The sequence below is a fragment of the Brienomyrus brachyistius genome, chromosome 10, assembly GCF_023856365.1.
Source record: "Brienomyrus brachyistius isolate T26 chromosome 10, BBRACH_0.4, whole genome shotgun sequence".
Taxonomy (NCBI): domain Eukaryota; kingdom Metazoa; phylum Chordata; class Actinopteri; order Osteoglossiformes; family Mormyridae; genus Brienomyrus; species Brienomyrus brachyistius.
Window position 1 is genome coordinate 19,973,148 of NC_064542.1, and position 27,720 is coordinate 20,000,867.

At 45.6% G+C, this 27,720-nt stretch overlaps 1 protein-coding gene and 1 non-coding gene across 2 annotated transcripts; both read right to left on the bottom strand.

The window, feature by feature from the left end:
• Nucleotides 1-135: 135 nt before the first annotated feature.
• Nucleotides 136-208, bottom strand: trnav-aac (transfer RNA valine (anticodon AAC)). Its single transcript has one exon. It is a non-coding gene; the product is annotated as a tRNA-Val (tRNA).
• Nucleotides 209-2,089: 1,881 nt separating this feature from the next.
• LOC125751046 (amyloid-beta A4 precursor protein-binding family B member 3-like) lies at nucleotides 2,090-27,015 on the bottom strand. Its single transcript, XM_049029507.1, is given in 14 exon segments — nucleotides 2,090-4,360; nucleotides 4,616-4,798; nucleotides 4,996-5,111; nucleotides 6,385-6,468; nucleotides 7,341-7,428; nucleotides 8,105-8,164; nucleotides 8,166-8,220; nucleotides 15,338-15,465; nucleotides 15,563-15,712; nucleotides 16,568-16,622; nucleotides 19,405-19,448; nucleotides 19,540-19,715; nucleotides 26,589-26,775; nucleotides 26,964-27,015. Coding segments are annotated over 13 exon segments (1,416 nt in total). The 5' UTR covers nucleotides 26,638-26,775; nucleotides 26,964-27,015; the 3' UTR covers nucleotides 2,090-4,132.
• Nucleotides 27,016-27,720: the final 705 nt, after the last annotated feature.

Consider the following 27,720-nt stretch of genomic DNA (forward strand, 5'->3'; position numbering starts at 1 on the left):
TTATTTCATTATATAAATGTTCGTGGATTTAAAAATAATATCCTAAATCTGTTTTATGTAAACGGTTCAAGTGCATTAAACAAATATGATGCATATTGTAAGAATTCAACACCATGTGGCCTTTCAAAATAGAAATGTTTCCGCCCGGTTTCGAACCGGGGACCTTTCGCGTGTTAGGCGAACGTGATAACCACTACACTACGGAAACCCCTGCGTGATAGTATTTTGCAGAACTGTGTTGGCTAGTTTGTATCTCATAATAGCTTGCTATAGAGATGCATCCACACACATGCACACAGCTGCACAGAGAACTGATGCAGCTATAGCATCTCAATGTTTCCCAACTTGGTCCTCTGAGACCTTAGACGGTCCACGCTTTCGCTCCCTCCCAGCTCCCTGTCAAACGATCCACATTTCTGCTTCCTCTCAGCTCCCAGAGGGAGCAGAAACATAGACTGTTTGCAGGTCCCCAAGGACTGAATTGGGAAACAGTGGTATATATTAATAATACAGTCAGCATACGGATAGTTTAACGCAGTGTTTCTCAAACCAGTCCTCAAGGACCCCCCAGATGGTCCACCTTTTTGCTCACTCCCAATTCCCCGAGAGTTGTGCACCATGTGGGGGTCCCCGAAGACTGCATGGTTTCAGAAACACTGGTTTAAAAGAAAGCTCTTAGTGTCAAACTAGCTGATATCCGGATTTTTGAGCTTTACCTCTGGGGACATAATGGCACATCATTGCCCATGTTTACAAATTTCAATGTGTTTTTTGTGATAATAGTAAGCAATCACTCTCTTCCATGTGCAATATGTCCCTACATCTACCTTGAAATAAGTAGGAACACAGGTTAGAACTAGGTATGTATGGTAAGATATCAGTGTGCTGCAATGCCAGATATTAAGGATGTTTTCCTGGTTACAGATTGACCATTGGGAACCTTCAGAATTGTCCCAGTGGGCCAGTCTTGTGAGGGCTGTTTTTTCTCCCCCCACCAGCGGTATTTTATGAACGTGTGGGATGGTAAGAAATGCATTCACTGAAGTGGTGTTTTCAGGCTCCTCGTTCAGTATACAGACTGTCTCGGGGTGAAAACTTCTTCTCAGTCTCGGTTGTGTTCTTCAGATTAGGGTAACACTTCCCTAAGTTTCCCTGTTTGAGGTGGGTACAATCCTTAATTATTTTCACTGTTTTGTCCTGACACTGTGTCCTGTAGGTGGCCTGCAAGGTGTGACAAAAAAATGCACGTTTTAATAAAATTGTCTAAAATGCATACCTCGGCTAAGCTTTCATTTATGAGTCTCTGGTCCGTTGTAAGAGATATGGCGGTTCAGTGGTTTGTTCCCAGGCTGTGCTGGTTCTCCTGCCTTTCTTAGTCTTTCCCCAGTCTTGTCATTGATGTCTGTACCTCGCTAGTGTTCTCCGTGCTCCCGATTGTGTCTCACCTAAAATAAATCCCGAGTTTTACCCCTAAATCCCGTGTTTATCTCCCCCCGCCGTGCTTCCAGCCGTCATGACATAACTGATTAAGAAAATTATGCAGATGATCTTTTATTAAGACTAAAACCCAAACGTAAAGACATTCATACCTCTGCACTTAATTTTCTTTTTTTGTGTTTTCCTAAAATGTGAGTGTCTTATTGGAACAGCCTTTCCATACGTTACATTTGCATTTTCCATCACACTCGTACCTTTCATCTAAATACCTTTTAACCATCTCGCATATTCATGGCTGCGCGTTTCACTGCAGTAACCTGAGTTCCTCATCCAAGGCCAATACTGCAGGCTCTCCCAGGTATTTATACATTAGACACAACATTACATCCATATACCTATTTGAGGAACAATGTGTGAAATTAAATGTCCGAGATAGATCTTCAAGCAATTCATAGTTTATTTTTCCATTACAGACCACAACTTTGGATCCAGAATGATGCAACACCTGCATATTTATTAAATAAAAAATTAACTGCATTTACTGCACATTCTACTACTTTTCCTGCTAAATCACTGTAAATATATATATATATATATATATATATATATATATATATATATATATATATATGTGTGTATATATATATATATATATATATATTTAAATAACATAGAACACATATTTATGCAAGTCTTTTAAGATAGCATTTCAAACTTTCCTTAACAAAACTCTTTTAATAGTCTTATTACATGCTGGAATGCACTCCTTCACCATTTATTGTTATTTTTAAACTGATAATGAGACCTGAGTTAATTTTATTTAAATAGCTATACAGAATTAGAGTCGAATCAGAGGGGTAGGTACAGAGTGCTCCTTCCCAAAACACACCATCGCCTCGCCCACCACCATCCCCGCTACTGCTGGGGCAACAACGATGATGCACGGACAGCAGTCACAGAATCCCAAATTAGCACTTGTGGGAGTTTTACTTGAATAAAAATGTTCTAAGGGCAGAAGAAAAAAATGATTGGTTTAGAGCAATAACCAATCAGGTGGTAGAGGAGGTGGGTCAAAGCTACTAGAAGAGGCAGGATCAAGGGTGAATGTGACCGTACCTGTGTTCTTGTGTTGCCCGTTTTACACCATCTTCCATTGCTGAAGGGCAGTTCCAATATGAAGAACATAAGTACACATCAGTGGCATCCCCACCAAATGAGATCAGTCCCATGATTCATTTTACCCAAAGTTCTTGGAAGGCAAGTTAGCAAAATTAGTCTTTCCAAGACATCTAATTGGCTGGTCCTGCCTCCTCTAGTTGCTTGGGGCCACCTCCTGTACAACCTAATTGGTTATCTCTCTGAACCAATCATTTTTCCTTCTGCTCTCAGAACATTGCCATGTAAGCAAAACTTCCATAAGCCAAATTAGCTAGTCAGAGAAAAACATGCAGCATGTGCTGTTTACATGGATAATCAGTCCTGTTCTTTTTCTTCATCAAATTATGGTTACATTAATTGGCCAGCATCAGATCGTTCTTCACGTAACATAGCGCGAGGATGCATTGCCATAACGTCATTAGCTAATGCAGGCACCCATACAAGCATTGTGCTCCTCAGCAATCGGTAAGCGAAAGATGCTGCCAGAAAGCGTGGCGAGAGCAAGCAAAAGAGCTATGGCAGTGGAAGCTTATTTTGGCCCAGGTTTGCATGTTCAAAATTCAATGAATCGGCTTATTCGCTGTTTATTTGTGTTATTTTTCCATTTACCGTATGCATGGGTGTCACTCATGATCCTCCGGACAGCAAAAGATTGAAGGCTGGAGCCAAGGAGCTTCAGATCATAGTGGGGTGGGGCTGGGGGAGTTGGAGTGTGTTAGGGTGGGGGGGGGTCAACAGCAACTTCATATAATAGCAGGCACTGCTAATATGAGACACAAAAATAGCTCATTTAGAGATAGGAAATGACAGTCCTGCTTCACACAAGAAATGCAACAGGCTGCGGTCAGCAGTCTATGTTCTCTGCAGAGTTAGGAAGTGTGTTGATGCATTATATATATTTGATTCTCTCCCAGGGAAGGACCATTAATCCTTACTTTAATTCAACAACCTGATTCATCCTCCTTTTTCACGATGCCTCAAACTGCTGAACACCATTACAATATAAGGCTAAGCAAAACATATTAAATTAACAGCTAATTCTAGATTTCAATGTCACCATTAGAAGTACTTCTAAATACCTGTCATGTGACTTAAAAATGATCCTGCTTATTGCATGGTTATGATCTCACGTTCAGGTTTAACACTCCATCTGTTGGTGATTCCCTGACTTCTCCCACGTTTTAACACCTTCTACTAGTTTTCTGTTAAAAGACTCTTTGTTTTCTAGCTTTGAGTCAGGACAAAGGAGGTATGGAATGTGACAGATACAGCACCTAGGATTTTATTTAAAAACTGTACCACAAACACAATTTCCTCAGAAATGCTAATTAATCGCTACCAAGCCTCTCCTATTTCAAAGACAGAATGAGGACAAATGTTCATCCCCGATCCAAATGGTTCACCGCAGAGCAGATACAAAAACTCTTTGTACTTCAAAAGCTGGTTTTGTGGCTCTCGACCCGCCACCCCCCCACCAACCTCCCCATCCACCATGTTCCCACCCATCAGCCGCTTCCCATGTCCTTCCGCTGGGCAGCTACGGCGCAGGCACCGCCGTCTGCTTGCTCTTGAAGGTCCCGAGGAAGGAAAGCATGCCCCTCCTGACAGCAGAGGAGCCAACAAACTTGGGGGATGACGGTCCGTGGAAGTGGGACTCATACGCGGAAATGTCCATGGAGGCAGCTCGCTTCAGCTTGGCCCCACCCCAAACCATTTTTGACTTCAAAGGGGGCGTCCGGGTGACTAAACATTTCTGATACTGGACCTGTGGGAGGGGCCAAGACATTGAGAAGAAGCCAAACTTAGACGGAACCTTCTATAAAGGCGTGAAAGCCTAAACACATGCTTTTGGAATGTCTAATGAGTTTTGCGCCAACAAAGTAGCCAAAATTAACGAAATTTCAAAGGATTGATAATTTGCTTGCGGTTCCAAGAACATCCAACAATCACCACTTCATCAGATGCCAGGCGATTAATGGGATTTAAGGCGATGGACCACGAGGCCACCTGGCAGCATTACCATGCATGCGGCCTGCACCGTCTCCGAGATCGTCCCTGCGTCGGGTTCGCACCAGAACACGTGGCACTCGAACTGCTGTGTGCCCGAATCCACAATCACGCCGAAGGTGTGTGTGTCTCGGCCCACCCCGAGGAAGGTCAAGTAGCGGACCTGACATTCCCAGAAGGGCAACTCCCCATCACCCTTATAGGGGTAACAAAAACATTTTCACTCTGTCACCTCCAGTAAAAAATGTTACGAAAGCAAAGGTCAATAACAGGACACTATATATGTTAATAAGCAGTTATTCAGCACCTATGTATTAAATAAGCACTCATATGTGACTGATGTGTTAAGCCCAAAGTGCCGGCATTCTATTCCCTGAGTGTGGAGGCTCTAACCTGTTCGTTCCACAGTGACAGTGTCGTTTCCGTCACATGGATGTCGATGGGTTCCCACTCCTCTTTTTCTGTGGTATCCATGACGGTTTCTATAGCCCGATTCAGTATGTCCATGCCTGCCGAACAGCAAGGTGGGTTACAATATCAAGGTGTCAATGCAACTGTCATGCCACTAGGGGGCGAACTCCCTTTGTTCATTCCTTCCTACAATACAGATCAGAAAACCAAATCGACTTCACTCAGCCTAGCAGTCGGACACCAACCGTGGCAGCAAGGAACTCAGGCCCACCCATTCAGCATTCACAGCGAGAGATGCAGTATGAGAAAATGATTGTGTCTGACAGGTATGTCTGTACGTGGTTTGATCAATTGGAACAAATGTGCTACAGGGAGGCAAATAGACTTTTCTTTCTCTTAGCTGATTTGGACTCAGTAATGCCAAGACCTATTTAAAAACTGTTTAAAATAACACGTAGTTCAGCCTGTAGTGTTATTTTGTCTCATAGTGCATTGTTGCGGGACTGGCCCCCCTGATTTTCTGCCAGTCCACCCATGCTGTGATTTCTCATGTCATACACCCACTGTCCAGGTGACATTCACTTGACCCTTTGGCTATCAGTCATACTTATTCATAGCTCCTTTCACTTATTTTAACATTGTACACAATATTTAACTTAGTGTAATTAAATTATAATATCAAAAAGATATTATGAGATATAATTATGGTACACCATAAAGTATATAATTGTAGTAATAATTAAGGGCAGCATATGCTTATGTTTAGCTGATCAGATGTAATGGGCTTGACCTTCAAGAAGCCTGCATTTTAATACCTTATCAGAAGAATGGCTGTTTTCGTATTGAAATTGGTTTTGCTTTACTACATTTTCAACTGTGTACACAGAAATAAATATTCAGCAGTTAACTGTGTCACCTGCTTCATTTACATTTACATTTACATTACATTTGTTAGCAGATGCTTTGTCCAAGGCGATGAGCAACTGAGGCAGACAGTGCATCACGACAGCATACAGCTGTCAAGGAGCCAATCAGGCATGAGTGCAGCTAGGCTGAGCTTCCAATGAATGACCAACAACTGACGACTGTAAATAACGCTGGCTGTGTTAAGGCTGGATTGATGACAATGTCACAGTGACACTGAGAATCACAGGGTCCTCTGAACGGGAGTGAAATGCAACGCCTGAGCCAAGGTCTGCTAACCCAGCACTGCTAAAGAGTTGACCCCAACATTAGCTAACTTTACGCAATGCCCCTCTTAAATATGAAGTGAATGAGAGAGCAACATCTGTAAAGTGGAAGAAGGTGCTTGTCGTTGCCAAGGGCAAGATGGTACTCTACAAATGCGACATCTCACAAATCTGCACTCACCCATGGCCCGCGACACCGGAAGGTTCCCCACGTACTGCACCTGGAACTTTTGCACCCGGTGCCTCATCGCATCCATGAAGCCCACTGCGAAGATACAGGCCAATGGTGCTTGTGTAAGTCAGCCTTCAATTTCAATGAAATATTCATACAAATACCAGTTTTAACCATCGTTGTCTTTGCCGTTGTCATTCCAGCAGCAGCGTCTGTGTATGGAGTTTTCCATGTGATTCCTGGTTTTTCTGGTTCTTCAAGTCGTCTTGCTCCTTCCCGTATTGTCAAGCCTCACACTTCTGGTGGACCACTGATGCTAAATGCTGTGTGAGCTCAGTGCTAAGCCAGGATCCCCAAAGCCTTGCCCTCCTCAGCAGTTACCAAAAGCAGGCAGGTTCCTGGGCACCCCCTTCAACTCGACTGACCTTGTGGTTGCTCTGCCTTATTCATACATCATAGATTGACGGCCCTGTGATGTTTGGGGGGGAGGGGGGGGGCGGGCACCAGCATTTCATTCGAAATTTTACTTCCGCTCAAGTCACAAGCTCAGAAAACCAGAGAAACCGTCGCAGATATCAGATTCCACTCAAATGCTCCAAATCAAAGGCTTTGATGTCAGGCTAGATCGACTCTACAGATCTTTGTTACGGATGTATCTAACATCTAAAAGAGACAAATAGAAAGGGGGTCTTTCAGAAATAGTTTTTAAATCAAATAATGAATGAATTAAATTCAAAATAATTCTGATCTGTAGTGGGCGGTTCAACTGGAAGTTAGAAATACTTTCAATTACTTCAATTAAAAATTTAAAATGACCAAAATCCTGTTTTTAACATTTTTAACATAGCCGCAGACTCTCTCAACTTGAATGGTCATGCTCTGAGTGGCACTGTGGCCTGATCACATGCTCAGCTGAGGTCCCCGCCCAGCCAGCACGGTCTCACCCCCTCCCTCTATGGTGTTACCATGCAGGGACAGGTCTTCTGGGGAGATGTCCTCCTCGGCAAGCGAGCGAGACACAGAGGAGTGCATGGAGGCCTTTTCTGCCACTATCTGTATGGAAATAAAGACAGACGCACAGAAGAACCCTGCATCACCCTGTGTTGCCAGAAGGGGAAGCCTGCTTATATAATGGCTGCAGGTAGCGCAATGGTTGCAGATATAGCTGCTGATTCAAGTCCCCAGAAGCACCCTGCTGTAAAACCTTTGGATGATGTGCATAATTGTATAAATACTCTAAAAATTGCTTTTAAAAACAGTAGCTAAGCAACAAAAGAGCTGGCAAGGTAAGATTATTATTGTATTTTGAACATTAAACAGTCAAAAACATCCTGCAAACACTCATTTGAACGCTGCTGACAGCCATCATATTTATCTGCATTTCTGAGGGAGGCGGAACTAGCGCATCAGAACCGTAATCTTTACCAAAGCCAGCGGAAATTCGTGCTGGGACAGTTTGCTAGAGTAAGAAGCCAATAGACAAATAAGAAGTAGGGGCGAATCATGAACAGTGAGGAAATACAAGGCAGTAAGGGTAAGTGATAAATAAAGAGGATTGTGCACAGTCCGGTACTGGAAGCTGACAGAGGTACAATACAGATGACATACATTCATACATTTAGTGCATGACATATAACACATGCAATGTGCAATTACAGTGTGCATAAAGATCATCAGGGCTCTTGCAGATGTGCACATAGTATTGGGGGAAGAGGGGCATTCCACTGACCTTGGAGAACAGCTTGTGTAGGGTAGCAGCGATGGCCTTTGCTGGAACGTCACAGCGGAAAAACGTGGCATTTGAGTGTGCAGGTGTCTTTGTCACAGGCCACAAAGGCGAAGTCTCTGAGGGGCAGAAGGCGTGGACCAGAATAAGGAGGAACATACCAGACACACGGGAGGCATGCTTCATAGATACTACACCTACAGGGCTAATGCAGCGGATGCCAGTAACTGCTGCCAGACAGATGACAAATGCGTCAGGTTTGAGCTTCGACTTTGCTCTGGTTCTGCTATGGTTCGAATGGCTGAAAAGGAGAGCATTGGGAGAGGTGACCAATCACAGATGCAGGTCATTCTCTCAATTGGCAGAGAGACCTGAGTGTCATTCGGGCTCCGAGCTTCTAGAGGACACTCTAAAGGCCGCGGTGGACAGGGGTGTGGGGGGAGGGGCCGCATGCAAGAGGCTATTTGCAGGATTTTGTGACCTAATGAATAACAATGTCACATCACAATGCAATCTTCTATAAAAGTCTGCACGATATTGAATTCCGTAAAACAGAGATGGTTGTGATTTCAGTCCTTGCCGTAAAGGTCAGTAATGGCCTGAACTCTGTGCGAGCATGAGTGTAAGGCAATGCAATGCCAAAGGGATGGCTATAAAAAAACAGTGAGAGGTCCAGCCCTTCAGCCCATCCTAGGTGAATTGCTTTATTTATACCACTGCATTTTAAGCAGTGCAATGACATTCTTGCAGTGTTATTCTGTAGTGGGAAGGCACCATGAAAACCTGCCACGGATATTCCTGCCACCTATTTTTGGAACAGGCGCAATATTAAAAAGTCATCTTCCGTTTCAGTGAAGGCCTCGTGTAGCTAATCCTGTCCCTCACCCCCCCCCCCCCTCTGGGGTGTCTGCCTCCTATAAATAATCATAATCCATATGGAATCATTTTCTGCAGGACAGTCAATGCCAGAGCAGAGTGGGGGCTTTGCACGTGCTCGGGTACACCACCGCTCAAGCAATGTCTCTGGTTCTCTGTAATGATGCTCATTCGTCAGCCAATCAGAAACACATGTCCCTCAACAAGGTCTATATGGCATTCAGCCTCTTTTATTGGTTTCCTGAGCCGGGGGAGGCGTTGGGGTTGGTCTATGGGCTAAGTCTACTCTTGCTAATATGCCGCTGTCAGGAGAAAAACAAACAATGAGTTTGGGGGGGGGGGGGGGCTGTTAAATTATTAAGAAACAAGAGTACACTCAAAGGGAATAGCAAATGACTGTTTGGCAGCCAAGGTACAGGGGCATAAGAAGCCATTTTGCACGGTCCCACAGCCAACAGTGCAACGTCTCCCTAAAAGGCATCAATATTCTCCATCTTAACTTGCGAAAAAAAAATCCAGCATCAACAAGAAAAGGAAGCAAAGCCGACTGCTCAGCCCCCCCCCCCCCCCCCCCTCAGCCCCCCCCCCCCCCCCCCCCCCAACCCCCGCTTTGCATGCAGACCTCGTACACAAATCCCGGGAAGAGAGTGAAGCTACAGAGCTTCCCCAAGCGTCAGAGACATGAGATCTCTGGATGACTTGGAGGCTTTGCGTTCGCCTCAGGCATGCAAGGGACACACACGGCAATGCGTTCACCCCATGCCAGCTCTGTCTCAGGCCGTACCAAACACCTTGTCAGTTTGGCATTGGGCCATGGGGCACTGAAACTGGCAGATGGGTTGGAAAACAGAAAGAAAAAACCCTTGGATGGATGGCAGGGCAGTAGGTAGAGACTGGAAAGAAGTATCGAGTGAGGTTACAAAGGCAACCATGCAACCTCAGGCCATACATCGCATATCAGAGAAAGTTATGAAACAAGACAAAGAAATATCGGGTTACCTGTCTCTGTTTTTCAAGGGTGGCGATTAAAAAAAAAAAGAAAATTAAATGTTAAAACTAAGCCCAGCTCAGACCAAGATGGTCATCAGAGATGTGTTTAGATGCTAAACTACTGTCTGGTGGCTGCATTGTTCTGTTCTCCCACATCAAAATGCAATTGGCCCCAAATGAACATTTAGGGCACCATAAATGCAACCCAGCATGATGCAAAAGCCATTACTGAGCACAGAGACACTACTCATCCAAAGGGGGAAAGGGACTGACCCACACGCATATACTTATTTTATGAAAGTCCAGTCCAGTGTCTAGGCTGCTCAACACTTGCATCTGTGCAGCTCGCAGCCATAAAAAAGCAAACCTACTGAGGCACTATGGGGGCAGAAGGTCTTGTTATTTACCCCCTCAGCAAAATGTTCAGGAGTGCCGCCAAAAACAGCCCCACCCTGACCCCATGTTCACAAGAGCAATAAGCTGTGATCTTCCAACATCACACTCTGCTTGCCCTGGGGAACCCTAATGATGTCGCTCCCTCTGCAGCAACCATTCCTCCCTAGGAATCCCAGTTGGTTGATGCCACACATTCAGGGAAGCCCAGTACAGCCCACACCCTCACCTGTTATGCGCGGTCACTGATTGCTATTTTAGTCGTGAGACACGTATGTCTGATGTGAGGTTTTCTCGGTTATAGTGAGTTTAAGCGTTTTCCCTGCGAGTTTCTTAGTCTTCTTGGTTTTCTGATATGACTTCTGTTTCCAGACCACAAGTTAATCTATCCCTCCGAGTGCCCATTTGCCAGTCACCTGACCACTGCCTGTTTTCCAACCTGAGTTTTCATAGCCCTTTGACTGCATGTTTGCCAGTCGCTTGACCTGTTTCCCAAACTACACCATCACCTCTTCACCTCTTGTCTCCAGTCAACTGTCGACTTCAATTTTGCTTGTTGGAATAAACCCAGCTCACAGCATCCAATCTGCTTTTGAGTCCTCATTCCAATCGCCATCACACAAAAGTCACGACAGACTTTTTTTTAAGATAATTTCAGTCTGGAAATTTGTGTTCTAAGTGAAAATTTAGACGTGATGTGGTTAAAAATCTATCTGGCCTATGGTGTTCTTAAGAGTCTACAGGAATGCAATGATTAGACCCACCAAACTTCCCCAAAAATGAGGATGAATTCACAAGGCTGGCCTCAGACTTTCTGACCCTGAATTCCATCCCTTCCTCCATCCTGATCTGCCCTCCCTGCAGGACACACATGGGTCACATACAGAGGACACATTTCATTGTTGTGCACCGTGTGCTGTGGTGCTGTATGTCATCAATGACACTTAATCACTAACAAATGATACTGGAACAGGGCTTCCAAAATCGGCAGGGACACAACGCACCCTAACAGCTACTTCTTTACCAGGCTGAGGTCTGGGAAGCGCTTCGGCTGTCTCTAGTGAGAAGCAAGAGCCTCAGAAGGAGCTTTTACCTTCAGGCCATCAGACTACTTAGCACTCAACTGGCAGTTGTAATTAAACATTCGCTCCTTACCCACGTGCCATGTACTTCAATGGTGCTACGTCGCTAATATCTTGGTTTCCTTTACCATTCCTTATTTATAACATATTTACTATGCTGTTCTTTTTTACCTTATTGCTCTTCACTAATTCTTACTATGGGATAGTTGACCACCGCAGGTTAATCTGTCTATACACCGTGCATGTAGCAAATTAAACCTTTGAATCCTCCCTCTCTTCATATCTTTTTCCTATCCTCAGGTCAGGCAAAGTTCACGCAGAATGCGGAGATTTAAGAAACAAGGTCTTTTTTGTGTTTTGTGCTAAATGAATGTTCTCGGTGTAGCTGGTACAGTGGTTTCAGCCTTAAAATGGTAACATTATCAGATTATAAAGATACAGAAAATTAGGCAAATCTTGCCTGCTTCTTACTCGATGGCCAAAGAACCTCGATTCCCTGTTGCCAGTTTGGCCATCTAGCCACTCATAAGCAATAAGTAGCTGCAAGATGATTGATTGGATGTTAATATTCTCACTCTTGTATGCCATAGGAAATTCTTTTTACACTCTGCCTTTGATCAAGTTATTAACATATTCAACCGGACGCTTTTACTTCAACTATTATTTTAGGGGGGACCACGGGACTGCCAGAGAAGCACTCTGTAGCTGGAGCCCTGGCGTAGTATTGTGTGTATTTAGTACTGTGGGTATCTTCTACTTGGTTTGCACTATTCTGACTTCCTGTACTGCTTTGCAGGTTCGATATAGTTAAGTTATATAGCCAGGGGGGCACATAGCTCTTTAAACTTCGCATTGTAATTGAAGGGTGACACGTTCTGCCAGCAAATGAATTGTTTTGATTAATTCTTGTAATTGTAGTAGATTGCTAGATGTTAGTGAAGTTTACACAAAGGGAAAGGGACTCGTTAAATTGGAACCGAACGGCTACACAATTGCCTTGCAGACTTTGAGTGGCTCAATCAGATACATTAAACTACATCAGAGCTGAAGTGATCAAACATGCTGACAAGTACCTTGCAGCTGCTCTTAATTACATCACTCAGGCATGTCTGAGTGGGTGTCGGTCCTGGAGAGAACTTATGAAATAACCGGCATGGGCTGTGTCTGAATTCAGGGGCTGCATCCTTCAATGGTCAAACAGAAAGCCTAAACCAATGGGACAATCTGGCCAATGGAATTTCCTTTTTGAGTCACCAGCTGTTCCCGCCCTTACCTATGAGTCACAAAGTGCCGCTCCTATCACCTAACAGGGACATACCCACCTTACCCCTCTGCAAGGAATCTTGGGATATGCTGGGCTGTCGGAGGATCCACCAGATAGATCCTTCACAACTCAGCATATGAAGGATGCATTTCTGGACCAAATTTGGAGGAGCTGTCAGAATGGGACAGTCTTGTCACACTGCTGTGTCATCGAATACAGCCCATAGAAGTCCTCGAATTCGGACACAGCCACAGCCTGTTATATCTTTTTCCATCACTTAATCCAGTGCATCATCGCAGATAAAAGTTTAGAAATAATGAGAATAACTCTAAACTACAATGTGATCATGTATCATAAATGAATTAGGAGTCAGATTTAATTCCGTTTAATCAGAAGTTTAGGTAACTTTTAGGAAGAGTAAGAAATGACCTACACACATAGATTGCCCTTAACAGCTCAGCTGAATCCTGCCATTGGGCCAAAGCATGGCATTCGTTACACTGCAATTGTCTTCTTCTGGTTCAGTCTCACTGCTTACATGTTCCGCAAACAAACTGAATAGCTTGTACATCTGCCAATTCTGTTTTAATTTGGGGCTCTAATGAATGATCTTTAGCATAATCCTACTTCCCTGTGAGGCATGTTCTTTGGTAGGTTTCCACACTCCGTCAGGTTTTTGGTATTAGGATATAAACTCATTTCTTCCAATCTGTATGACATTCAGCGGTTTACTGAAAGTTGGTGTCATTTAGTTAACTCTTTGGTTACGTTTCTTCAGTGGCTTGTAGTGCATTTACTGGGATTCCATGTATCCCCATAATCTTCCTTTTAGGCAGTGACCATAGTGCTGATCTACTAACCCTTACTGAAGGTGCTCTCAAGTATCTGGCCTCATGAAATATATCGTAGCTGTGGATGTGAATTCTGACCATCTTTGCTTAAACGTCCTTTCCTGAAAAGTCTGTTTATTTTCTTCTTGGTTGATTTTTCAGATGTTATAATATTGTTCTTTGTATTTCCAGGTAACTTTCTGGAATTCACAAACTGGTACTTTCAGCAGATATTCATATTTCCAGATTTTAGCCTATTCCTCCTGCAGATTCCTTTCATTTAAATTCCACCTCTGGTTCCTCTGGTTCTTTATGAAATAGTTCAGAAACAAAAATTTGCGATGTTTTCCTTGCCAGAAAAGGGTTGTGTTCCTTTTCAGCTTCACTTGAACATAAGTAATCCATGACTTGTTCCACATCCTGCTCAATGTCTGTTCTATTCAAGTTGAGCTCCACCTTAATTTGGTACTGAAATTATAATCTTAAATTTTGATTCCTGTGAACTCCATCTGATGATACCCAGGTATAGCAACAATATTCTGGCTCCTTGAAGGACACTCTAGCAATGAAGAGGTCATTATTTGCATTAGCTGAATAGTTGCTCTCCACTGGCCTAATATATACTGGCCAATTGTATTTCCAGCATTCCCAATTCCTCTTTTAATTTCCAATCAACAGGAACATGAAGACATTGGTAGTGGTTGGCAGTAAGCTGTCCATTTCAGCTTGGAATGATCACAAAACCCTTCATTTACTTCTTTATCAGTTGTGGTCTTTTAATCGGTTTTTGGGACATAAAATTGACATATTCTATGTCAAATCAAATTAATATCAGTTGCTGTTTCACAGCGTTGTCTCATCTTTCCAATGTCCTTCCTGTCAATGAAAGCCATGTCATTTCTGAGTAGTAAACGGTATGATCGCCTGACTGAAAGTGTCCTAGTCCAGTTCATCCGAGTTCACGAATATTCAAGATGTCGACTTGTAAGGAATCCATTTCCATCTTTACCTCATCCAACATTCATACTTCATTACTTCCACATTGCAAGAGAAATACTTTCTTTAAAGCTTTGGATTGTCTTTTGTGAGACGGTGCCATCATCTGGTGGACATCCTGAAGTCCAAAAAATTGGACTTTAGGATCCAAGTAATGCTCAACCCTTCACCACTGGCATGTCGAGAGCCTTCTGAACTGAAGGCTCCACCTTCCAAGAACAAGTTTCCCACCACCATCTTCCATGTAGCTATTGTCACCATTGTGATCACCACCACCAACACATTACTGTATCACTGCCTTGCAAAATAGATTTTGTCCAACACCTCTACTAAGACCTGTTTGCTATGGGTAACCGTGTTAGGAATTTAATAATACCAGGCAACATGACTCTTAGTGACCCTGCTGCATGCACACCTCCTCGTGCCCACACAACAAAATACTTTAAAACAACCTTAATTATCTATACTACAGCACTGTACCAGAAATTACAGGTCACTCCCTCCCATTTCTGCAAAAAAGCAAGTGCAGGGATTAAGAGTAGAGTGTTGCACAGCGCCCTGAAATCAACTGAGCTGAATGTCAGCAGAATTTTGTTATATAATAAGTCCAAGACGGTGCTCTCTAGCAGTAAAGCTGAGGAATTTTGAGAAAAGTCCTTCCTGACTGTCTTTGCTTCTTGGATTAAGGCCAAATTTCATCCACTCATGTCCCTCAGCTTTCCGCAGGATAGCTGTGTGACTGTATAACATCCCTCCACCCACACTAAGGCAGCTACGTCAGGCCACTGCTCTCTGCCTACCCCACCTGCCATTGTTGCAGCCTACGCCCCACACACGAATGTTGACGATGAGCTGGCAGTGGATGAGGCCATGGTCTATGGGGTCAACCAGGCTCAGCGTGTCCTTCTTCAGCACCATCACCATGTCCTGTCCCTGTAAGTAGTGAGGGGGGGGGAGGGGGGTTCAATCAATCGTTTCAGTGTCCCACACCTCTTGTCCTGCCCCCCTTGACTCTCTGGCGCTCCCTCACCTCCCCCCACGCCCCCAGCGCATCCCGGCCATCACACTTGCTGTGGGACAGTTGCTGGATACAGTTGTTGACAGCGAGGCTGCTCTTCCCGGGCACCAGGTCTTCCTCAGAAACCTCCACCCAGCCGAGGGAGCGTACGGTGAAACACTGCTGCATAGCAGCGGGGGTATGGGGAGAGGGTAGAACAGGACACAGGAAGGAGGTCAGGCATACGCATGGCCATCAAGCAGCCAAACAAGGGGTACGGATGGAAGGATGACAGCGAAAGCATGCTTCCTCTCGTTTTCTGTGAACAAGCTGTGGGACCTGCCAGGTTGGACAACAGATTTTTACCCCGAGGCTGTCAGGACACTCAGCACCATACTGCCTACCTGCTCCAACTACCCAAACCTAAAAATACCCACACCCTCCCCACCTCACCAGCAGTGCACACTTTACTATTTATTTACAATCTACTGACACTGCATACTACTACATCACTCATTACCAGTGTTCATATACGGGTACAGTATGTATTTACAGTGTTGAATCTACCCCTCTTGTCTAATACTGCCAATTTTTTCTTACACTTTTAACATTTACTGTGACTTACTGCCTTTTTCACTTGCTGTCTGTTGTATTGTGGTCCTGGGGGAATAATATGTTGTGTCACTGTATATCTGAATAGGATAGTATGCAGTGCCGGGCATTTCAGGTTCAGAAGATACAAATCCAGACTGACGAAATGCCCAACACTAGTGGTATGACAAGCCCACTAGATTTTACTTAACCTGACTCTGTACTGAACCTGTTAAATAGCCTAATATGATTTACCAATATGTTGTGTCTGGAAGTGTAAATTCGTTTGAATTATGAATACATTTCAGTTTCAAACAATTCAGTAAGAATATGAACACAGTACTACATAAAAATCGCCATATGGGAGAATAAACTAAACTGTTAGACTGTGCTGGCATTTTAACATGTGTTATCCAGTTACACAGGGAGATGAACGTGTTGTCATACCTTGGAATCCGGATCCACATTAGAGGAATAATTCCCAGACCAAGCCTGCGAGTCTCTGTTAATGAAAGAAGACCAATCAGCAGGGAACCTGAGCAGCCAATAAGGACTGGGGGACCGGGGCATCGTAGGCTGGTTCCAGCTCAGCCAGTGACTTAGCAAGGTACCGCTCCGATGCCCTGGCTCCGACCCGCCACAGGCACGCATGCGAGAGCTGGCTCGTTTACTTCTCAGCGGCTGGCCAAAGCTGCCCCGCTGATCTCCACGGATGGGCTAATGACAGATGGTCCTGTAGAGTCACCATTCACCTGATATAAACGCCCCCCCCCCCCCCCCCATCTCCACCGAGTCCCCTTTTGCACTGTGCTCAGGAACAGACCTGGACAATATCCCATAAAGACAGACATCTGCGCCGCCGATTGCTCAGAAACACCGCAGGACTTTGCCCAATCAGTCACCGGCACATTTGTTTCACGGTATTTAAGATAATGGGCTGCTTGCACAAGCAATCTCAAGATGCACTCAGTTGAAACCTACTGGAACATCCCAATTTCCCCAGATGTAACTCTTGCTGTGTAATTTGTTTAATAAGGCACACTCCAATTTACACAGATTTAATTTTTTGCAGGGCTGGGGGTACAGGGGGGGTAATGGTGGTTGACACAGCTGCAGTAACCACACAGGGATTGCAATACCTGGGAGAGAAAAATAAGGATTTTGCAGAGAACCTACTTTAAACCTCGTCTCACGCCAGGCGGCGTCTTCACATGTGACCTAAAATGAAAGGGCGGTACAGAAACCTTCTGAGGGGCAAACGGGGAAGCACTTTAAATAGCTCATGCTAAAGGACCAGGTGCTCAGCCAGCTCCGGCACGTGCCTGCCTTTAGCGCATCTCGTTAACAGAGCATAGGTGTCAAGTCACATGGTTATTAGGCAATTTTGGCAAATGCAAAGCCCCTAACCCCATTGACAAAATCTACCGAGTGAGTTTTTTTACAGGGTTTTTGTCACCCATATCACTGCTTTCACAGTAGCTACATTGACATGTATGTGAGAGTCATTCTAGTGGTTGCCAGAATGGTTTCAATGCGGATCTTAGCAGTGTGATTTGGTTTGTTCCAGATGATGTCATCTTTAACAGCCATATGTTGTCCCCCATCATAATGGACTTGGAACATTCCAGTATATTATTTTCATATATTACTCTTCGTTTCTGTTTTTCCCTTATTTTTACTTCGTACAGTCAATCAACTCACGCCTACAGCATGATTTCGGCTGTTTTTATGAGGACATTTTATTTCTTGCCGAGCCGAACGTAATAGATGCTGACATCACTGACAAGGGCCCCGTATGTCAAATCAATTAGCTGAGCTCAGGTAATAACAGCACAGCCTAATGGTTTAAATAAACACCATTTGGGTAGATAAGGGGTAATCCAGGACCCAGTTATGATTAATTATCATATTTGCAAAAGAAGCAGCACAGTAATGATGTCATAAACCACCCACCTGTCATTGTGTCACCCCTGCCTAGACCGGAAGGTCCTTTAAGCAGCTTCCTTCGTCCCTTTTCCCACCCGAATCTCCCAGCATTGCCAGTCAACCAAATATAATAAGTTAAAATGTAGGAAAGGACAGCCGCATAAGTCTGTCCAGAGGCTGCATTATTGCTGTCTCTTGAAAGGTCACAGACTGAGACGCACAGCCTCACACAGCTAAGGCATTACGCTTGAGGAATGCTCTTCATTTTCCCCTACAGCGCTAAATACCCCTGGCAGAGGTCAAACCCTTCATGGTCTCCATGACGTTATCACAAGGACACCAGACCCGCAGACGGGTGCCAGCGGCTTCCCAGGGCTCCTGAGCACCAGGCCTCTTCCTGGGAACATGACGCAGGCTTGGCCTCCCAGCTTTATTCAGAGCGCAGGGTTTGTGTGAGAGAAATGGCTAATGGGGGGTGTGTACTGGAGACCAAACTTCTGCACTTTGTAAGGTTACATTAATCCATGCACATACATTTTACCAGTGCGGGCCGCTTGTGTGTGTTCCTTAGGTGCAGCTGCTCTCTGACGTCACAAAGACTGTGTGTGTGTGTGTGTGTGTGTGTGTGTGTGTGTGTGTGTGTGTATGTGTATTATGTTTAAATTTCATTGTGGGGACCAAATGTTCCCCACAATATAATAAAAAACAATTTTATTATTTTGACATTGTGGGGACCATTTGTCACGTCCCCACAAAGATCTGTGAATACAATCAAAAAAGTAAAAATGCCAAAAGTCTCGTGAAAGTCTTGTTTGGTTGCTTATGGTTAGGGCTGGGTAGGGTTAGGGTTAGGGTTAGGGTTAGGGTTAGGGCTAGGTAGGGGCTAAGGTGATTATGTTGGGATTAGAGTTTTCCCTATAGAAATGTATGAAGAGTCTCCACAAAGATAATTATAAACCTGTGTGTGTGCGTGTGTGTGTGTCTGTGTGTGTGTGTATGTGTGTGTGTGTGTGTGTGTGTGTGTATGTGTGTGTGTGCGTGTGTGTGTGTGTGTGTGTGTGTGTGTGTGTGTATGTGCGTATACACATGCTTAGGTACAGTGTATACAGTGATCTGTAGGATAGCTGGTCTTCGCTGAAAGATGACCTCTAGGTAGAGATGAGTTTAATCGTCAGGCCCGACATGAACGCCAGTGGGCTGTCAGACGCCAATGGCAGATGGAGCTTGTTCCGTTACCCTTGGCTGCGATGTCAGGTGGGAGGGGGCATGGCTGGGGCTGGGAGCTGAAGAGGATCGCGAGTACGTGAGACGCAAAGCACAGAACCATCTGGCCGCAGTCTCTGGCGATGTCTCCCTACCTGTCATTTACGGAGGACAGAGGACTCTCGATGGACCTCAGGCCCTGTGAAGAAAGCGAAGGACAGACTGGTGATGTCACTGTTGTAGCCTTTTGTACAAAAACAAGGAAGGCAGGAAGCTTCCGGACAAACCACCTTCTGGCTGCTGGTGGCTGTGTTCTGGTCGTCCTCGGAGCCGTAGACTGGGTGCTGCCACTGTGTGGTCCCCGTGGGCGTGTGCCAGTAGTACTTGCCGGTGCTGTCTCGGATAGTCCGCCAGCCTGGGGGCAGGTCGGAATCCAGATCCAGGTCCTGGTCATTCCAGAGATTGTCTAGGAAAAAATTGACAAGCACATTTCATGCTTATGTGAATGACAATCACATTGTAGATAATGTGAATTCATATTGGTTTATCATTTATGGCTATCGAATGAAAGTGAAAGAGTTTCCACAAATGTTTAGTGCTGAACACAAGGCCAGACCCTAAAGTGTCAACATCACCTACGTGCAAGTCGTTACAGACGCTCCTCTCCTTACGAACGAGATACGATTCGAACAGCCGTTCGCAACTTGAAATGTCCGCAATTATTCAACATTATTTTAAGGTGCAAAGAACTAGGATGCTGGGAGTCCGCACGCTACGCTGCTGCGCGGCGGGAGTAGCGGCCAGAAGTCGTCCCAGGCAGAATTGGGAAGAAGGAAAACAAAGTGCTGTTGCGGACAGGAAACGGGAGCCCAAGGAACACAATTTGGACTTACAGTCCTCTTTGTTTGTATGTCTGAAAGTTTGTAAGTTGAACGTTCGTAAGTAGAGGAGCGTCTGTACATCACAACCCCTTTAAAAGTTTGCCACAATACCCGTTTCAGACCACAAGAACAGCTACAGTAATTCAAGACACAAGTGAAGCAACTGAAATTAATTTAATTTTTTTTTTAAATGAGCCAATTGACCAGGGTAAACCGTCAGCACTGAGGCAAAAATTCCAGAACATTTCTCCCTCAGAATCAAGCGCTCGATCTTCAAATTAATAGAACTGTATTTATGTTTCTGTAAATTCTCAATAAAAAAGATTCACCTGTCCCCCACCTTCGTGCTCTCCCCGGCTCTCTTTGGGCGAAGCTACACTCATAAATACAGCAGAGAGTCACACAGAGGAGTGACTCGTATCTCATGCCTTCTCAGATGCTGCTGGATTCTTGCAATGATGAGAGTGTCTCAGTCGGTAGGGTGAGGAGTGATGGAGAGGGGGCTGTCGCGAGCTCTAGCAAACGCCTCAGAGAAATCTCCTCTCAACACTGGGGAGGAAGCGCGGTCACGTGACATGGATGCTCTGTTACGTTGTCCAACTGAGGTTCGTTTTAAAAACAGCTAATGGGGAAGGCAGAGAAGCAGGTGATTTAAAAATACACAAAGGGCAAATATTTATGGCTACTGAAAGACCCGGAAGGTTAATGGGATACAAAACACTGCTGTGTAGGTCATTGTCAATAAACACAAACAGACTGAATGACTCTAAGATCTCTCTATTACACAGAGATACTTGTAATTACGACAAAGATTAAAAGTCAAGCAATAAAATTACTCGGTGGTTCTTTAATATAAAATGTCTGCGTTTCTAATAGGCTGTTAAGAGTGTTGACGCCATTGCTCCACTCTCAGCTGCAATATCAATATAATTAATAGATATAATTGCACGTTAATGCCATAAGTACTAATATCTGTGGCTTTTAACCATGGATAAATATGGTCTAGTCTTTCTCTGGCCCAGAAGTATTCATTTGGTATTAAAGTAGACATTATCTGGTGTAGGTGACACTAACCTCCAGCAATGACTACCCAAGAATCAGATAAAAAGCATTCTTTCATCTTGCATATCTACATTTACAGAGAGTGAATCAAGTAGTGGATTTGAGTCTATATCCTGTCAGAGGAACAGGCGGTCAGAGTCCTGGGCTCCCTCACGCCTCAGAGGACACTTTCCATTCCAGACCATCATCCTGCTTCTCTACGCTGTCTCTCATCCCATGCCAGGCCTCTCCCAGGTTATCCTGTTTTCCCCCCACCCCCACTGCTAGTCTAGCCCAAGCGGAGTAGTATGCATCAAACATCAAGGGACGGATACATAAATACTTATCTGTGGCACTAACACCCCAACTGATCAACAGTAGCTGTTCTGCGATTCAGATATTATATTTCCCGTCATGTGATCTTGAATGAAAGCTCACCTTAAATGTTCGGTCTATGGATATATTGATTTTAGTAAGAGTCATTGTATAATTCAGTGTAGATTTAGGCAGCCCTGATCCTGGAGTGCCAATATCCAGCAGATTTTCCATCCTACCTGGTCTCTGATGCACCACACCTGATCTCTGGCAGATAGAAACTCATCAGGAGTGATAGAAAACCTGCTGGATGCCAGCACTACAGGATCAGGGTTTAGACCTTAGCACTATGAACTGTACTTACTGTATATACATATCTAGCTCACTATACCTTCGAAATCCGGCAGCCACGGTTCACTTGGCTTTATTTAACTGAAAGATAAAGGAATGAAGAGCGATAATCACCCCTTCCCACCCCCCCTGCCTGGACACATCACCAACCAGGGATTTAGAGACTTTTTCAGGGGCTGCATTGAGTCTCTTTTTTCTGCTCTCACATTTCCTGGGCTCTTTCCAAAGGCGGGCAGCACTCTGACTGGCCTTTTCTTCTGTACCATTCTCTGGACTCAAAAGCAGCTAAGGGCAAAGTGCACTAACACTTTCATTATCACGTTCAATATAATCTTCGATACCATTTCCATTTGCAGACTTCAGTGTAATATTCCCCAGGTAGAGAGAGAGAGAAAAGTATCTTCGCAGGGAGAATCTAATTTCCAGGAATAGTCCAACAGAAATTTCCAGAAATTGCACATTACCCAGAACTCCATTCTTTCTACCATATATGCATGCCAGAAAAGTCTGATTCAAACTCACATTAAATTAATGAATAACTCCAAAACCCCACAGCCCAAGACCTCAAAGAATGAAATCCATAATAAATTTTGCCTCTTCTATTCCTTAAAAATAATAATTTGTTAATATAAGTATAGCATCAGTCTATCAGAAAGCACACACTGAGGATGTGCTTTTCCTACTGTTGGTTCTGGTGTTATAAGTCCTTGAGATGGCAAAAAAAAAACCTTAGAATGATCGGTAGTGCTATTGCTCTGCAAAGGATCCATTCCCACACCAACAGCATAATAAATAACATGGCAGCTCGCCCCACTATTACCTCGTTCCTCTAAGCCTGGCAAAAGTCTCAGGACAAATCTGTCCAGCCCAGCTTCAGACATTGCAACACCATCTGCAGGGAATTAAGATAAAGGCCTAAAACGAGCTGGACAGCACGGTGCCGCAGTGGTTAGTGTTACTGCCTCACAGCAAGAAGGCCCCGCGTTCGATCCTGGGGTTGCGAATAGGTCCTTTCTGTGTGGAGTTTGCACGCTCTCCCTGTGTTTGCGTGGGTTTCAGCCGGGGGCTCCGGTTTCCTCCCACGGTCCAAAAGTGTGCAGGGTAGGTTGATTGGTGAGTCTAAATTGGCTGTGCGCCCTGTGGTGTATTGGCAACTGCCCAGGGTTGGTTCCTGGGATAGGCTCTGGTCTCCCCCCACAACCCCAGTTGGGAGTAAGTGGTTATGGTGATGGTTGGCTGGTCTGAAACAAGCCTCAGAAGGTTGAATTAAGCAGGGAGGTTTCTGGCGAAGGCAGACCTGATGTCTGACAGCATTGACAGACCGATTCCAAGTTTAGGTGTATTTGGATGCTTCTTTATTGAGGGTTGGGGGTTGAAACCTAGCTCTCTCTGTATGTGGAGTTGGCATTGCGTGCATATAGTTCTGTCAGCTGCTTTGTTTTACTCCCAGTCCAAAAACATGCAGCTAGATGCTGGAGCGCGTGACCTACAACGGCGCAGCAATGCATGCTTTCTGGGATAGACTCTGGGTTCAGCCCAATTGGGAATTGGATAAAGAAGTTCGGATGGTTTGTTTTAAGGTTCTAAAAAGGTCAGAAAAGAACCAAACCTGACATAATACCGTCACAACAAATGTTTTGAAAAATGTAGAGTTAATGAAGGATTAACGAAGATACCCCAAAACACAATGTGAACGTCAACGGTCAGTCTCCTGGGTCTTCGAGGTCTGGCTGCCAGCCATCGTTGCCATGGGTAATCCCATGAAGCCATGAGTCATTAGCTTTCTCTGATGAACCCTTCATTTCTCCCCCGCTGTGATATCTCCTTCTCTGCTCTCTCCCCATTCCCTCGCACATCTTCCAGCCGACTCTCCCCCACGCCTCTTCCCACACACATCCTCACTTTGCTGCCTCATTTTCATCTTCCCTCCATCCCTCCATGTCATTAATACACTTGGTCCCCGGTATTTCCCTCTGCCTCATGCAGCTTTGCTCTCCCTGTCACTGCCTGTTTCACTCTCCATATTCCCCGTAGCCGAATAAATGCCATCATTCCTCCACTGCGAATCTGTCCTCATGAGTTTTTAGGCTTGAGTTTGCTAAAAAAAAATTGACAAATCATCAAAATCCAAAACCAAGCAGGACCACTTTTTGGAACAAACTTTTTCTCACTGCCCCTCATCTCCCTTTCCTTCTCCCCTCACATCTCACAAGTGTATATATAGCTTTATGTTTTCAGTAAGAAGATCATATGATCCACCTTTTTCCTTGAGAAAAGACCACCATAAAGCTCGGATAGATGGTCTGTGTGAAACAGAGGTTCTTTGCTACGGAATGACGGCTCATTAATCCCAGCTCCGGCAGGCCCTTTCGCTTCCCGCTGTTTAATTATGGATCTCCGCCAGGCCCTGAACCTGCAGTACAGCAGCCTGGCACCATGAGCAGGAGAGGCAGGCCAAAGGAAAGAGGCAGGCGTCACCCCTGCGACAACCTGCCAACGCTCACACGGAACGCGGCTCGCACGGAACGCGGCTCGCATGGAACGCGGCTCGCACGGAACGCGGCTCGCACGGAACACGTTTTGGGAGACGTCCAAACGACTTGAGACATATTGCAACACAGGTTATATAAATAACATAATTCTGCACACTGGAGGTGTTATGGCCTGGGCGGGGAGGGTCGTAAAGCCTTCTCTTGTGGACTTCCTGCACCTCATTTCAGTAAAACCATAAAAGACTTTGCAGTGCACAGCCACTGGATCAGCCAGGCAGAGGAGGGCGGGGAGTGCGCACTGGCGCAGTTTTCAGCTGCCGGTAAATGCAGCTACATCTGCCGCAGCGTGAAGTGTTCGGGCGAGCACAACGCTAAGCCCCTCCGCGGACGTCGGCGCAGGAGAAAGTTTCATACTGGGGGGGGGGGCGAATCTTGATCATTTAAATACAGAGGTGTGCTTATTGGAGGATGGTGATTCCAAGTTATATATTGGGGGCTCTCTCCTCTCCCGTTGCCCCCAGTCCCTACACCTCTGTCCATGAAGATCACAGCATGAGACAAACAAGACCTTGGATGGGAAGATAGCTGGAAGATGAAGAACCTCCCTGATCCCCCACCCCCTACCCCCCACCCCGTAGGCAGGCCAGAGGCAAACATGACGCCAGACGGGAAGCGTGACGCCTCCCTCTCGGTTTGGACACTCGCTGCTGTCGCAGGTCCTGTAAGCTCCACATCCTCTAAGAACCCTGGTCCCAGTGTCACATCCCAGTCACAGTTCAGTTAATCTCATAGGTCAGCCAGGACCATTTGTGTGAGCATAAGGCACGGCAGCCGCGCATCCCACCCGCGGCCGATTCCGGCAGGTGCACTTCCACTGCATCGCTCCTCCATCGCACCTCCCTTCCCTGCCTGGGTTTCGCCTCCAACCCGCCATCTCCTTCCCCACACCTCCGACACCGTGACAGACACAGTGGTCAACCTGGTGGGGGAGGAGTTATTTCGAGCATGCAGGAGCGCGTCACGTAATGCCTGACAGAGCACTCATGGTGAACAGGGTATCGTTTGGGGGGCGGCTGAATTTTCTGGGCAGCAGGAGGCAGGAAGGAGTCCCAGAACGGGGCCGGGTGCTGTCCCAGAACCAAAGTCATTATTGAGATATATAAACGGGACAAATGCATGGTTCTCGTGCACAGCAGCCATTCCCAAGCTAAGTTTCTCCTCAGAACCATATATAAATCAAATCATCAGCCATCTATCATCCAACAGGGCCGCTGTGGGCTGGGCCCCAACCTCCAGATACACCCACATACACACACACAGGCCAAGATAAAGACGGACCACCGATATCTGAACCAAATTATTAAAGTACTTCATTATATAACGATTGAACGTAGCCAAAGAAAATGATGCAAATATGCATCTTGGCAGTAATTTACAATTAACAGAAAGGCAGAACTAAACACAAAGGTATCAGCAAGGCAGGTTTTTTTTTTACATGAGACGGTTCTTAATGATCAGTCTAAAAAGGAATATATGGAACGCCTTCCTGTTTTTAAGCACGAGGCTCTTAAGAAGCAAGCTGTACTTGACAAAGCTTTAATTGGAAGGTGTGAGACACAGGGTGGAGAGGAGGAGGAGTAGAGCAGAGCAACTACAGAGAGTGTTTGGACCGAAGCTGATTATGGGATGCAGTGATGACGCAGGGAAGTCCATCTTTTTTTTTTATTTTAATTTTATTTTTATTTAGTTTTTTATTTTGTTCTCAGATGTCGACCCTTCACACGCTCGCGGTTCCTCTGCTGTGACGTAGTTTCGAAAGTGAGTTATCACTGCATAAGGGTGCAGTGGGCTTAGAGGGGGCAAGGGTTACCAAGGCAACACTGGCAAATCACAGTCAGGATCATTATGAAAAGGATTGTGGGGGGACAAAGAGTGTCAAGGCGCTATGCCAGCAGGTGACAGCACCTGGCAGGTTACTGGAGGGTGGAGGGGACACTTGATGAAACACAACCGTGCCCCCATCCACCACCGACACCCATGAGCCCCCACAACCTGGTCGGTTAAACTGACAGCATCACATGACCGCCATGCACACTACCTATCACTTTCCCAGAAACGGCGGCTCTCCAAAAACAAACGTGACAGAAAGGCCACTCCCACATGGAGACACATGAACTCAGAAACGACGGAGGGGTGGAGACGACGGCTGAGGGTGCGAGAACAGTAGAACAGAGAGAAGCGGCATCCGGATGGACTCACCCTCATAGTTGACTATGATGATGGCTAGCATGTAGTCCTTCCCCAGCATGTTGAGGGCTGCTCCCGTCCGACTCTGGTCGACTACAGTGCATCCCAGTCCAAGCTCCGGATCTGCTGAGGGAACTATGTCCCGTGCTCACAGAAGCATGGGAACACCTCGCTAGGCGCTGCTCTCGCCTGCTGGAGCCTGGGGGAAGATTTAAACTATACTTAAGCCCTCTCTGTCCCTCTCACTCCGTCTGTGTGGCCAAATCTTTGTCTCTCTCACACTGTCTCTCTCTCAAGCCCCAGCCCAGCTGTACCGAGGGAAACTAAAATAAGCCCATTTTTCTTCCCTGCCTCTTTTCCCCTCCTTGCCGCTCACTGCTGCATTACCTTGTGTGTGTGCTGCGCGACTGCCTCTCCGCGACTCTGCTCTCCACCCCTCGCCTGCGTTTAATAACGCCTGCGGCTCTCGTCGTCACTCCCCCTGACTCCCCCACCCTCTCCCCTCCCCTACCTCCACTGCTGCTTCTTGGCTCTCCGTACCTTAAGGATGCCCAGGAACATGAATGCGTCCAACACGAGTTGATGGGTAAGTCTCTCACCACCACCACCCCCGCCCCCCACGTCGTTGCTCAGGGTTCGACATGGGCTAGATTCTGTTACATAGCTGCCACTGACAAGCAAAAACGGGAAGATGAAACCCCCCCCCATTTGAAATTATGGGGCAGAGAAAGACATTCCAACAACTGGTAGGATTTAATTCAATTTCAGGCGTAATGTGTGTCTGTCAGGCAGCAAGCTTTGGGATAAGAATCAGTTCAGGCAGCACTTCATATCACCCCAGCAGCCAGAAGAGGTGGGGGTTTGTGAAGCGTGCCGTCTGTAGCACGCTGTCATACACAAGGGAAACAGCACCGCCCCCTCCTGATCAACAGATGGGGGGGCCAATTATGGAAATTCTAATTAGAGAGTCCGGTCCACACAGGCTCCACTTTCTCCTGTCATAGCGACGTTTGTCGGCCTGACTGACATCTGCAGTTAAACATCTCCCAGCTTGAATGGGGTGTTACTGTTACAGAAAGTTGTGAGTTTTAGTATTAAGAAGGTTACAGTACACCATGTACGGACATGTGCCGAACAACGACAT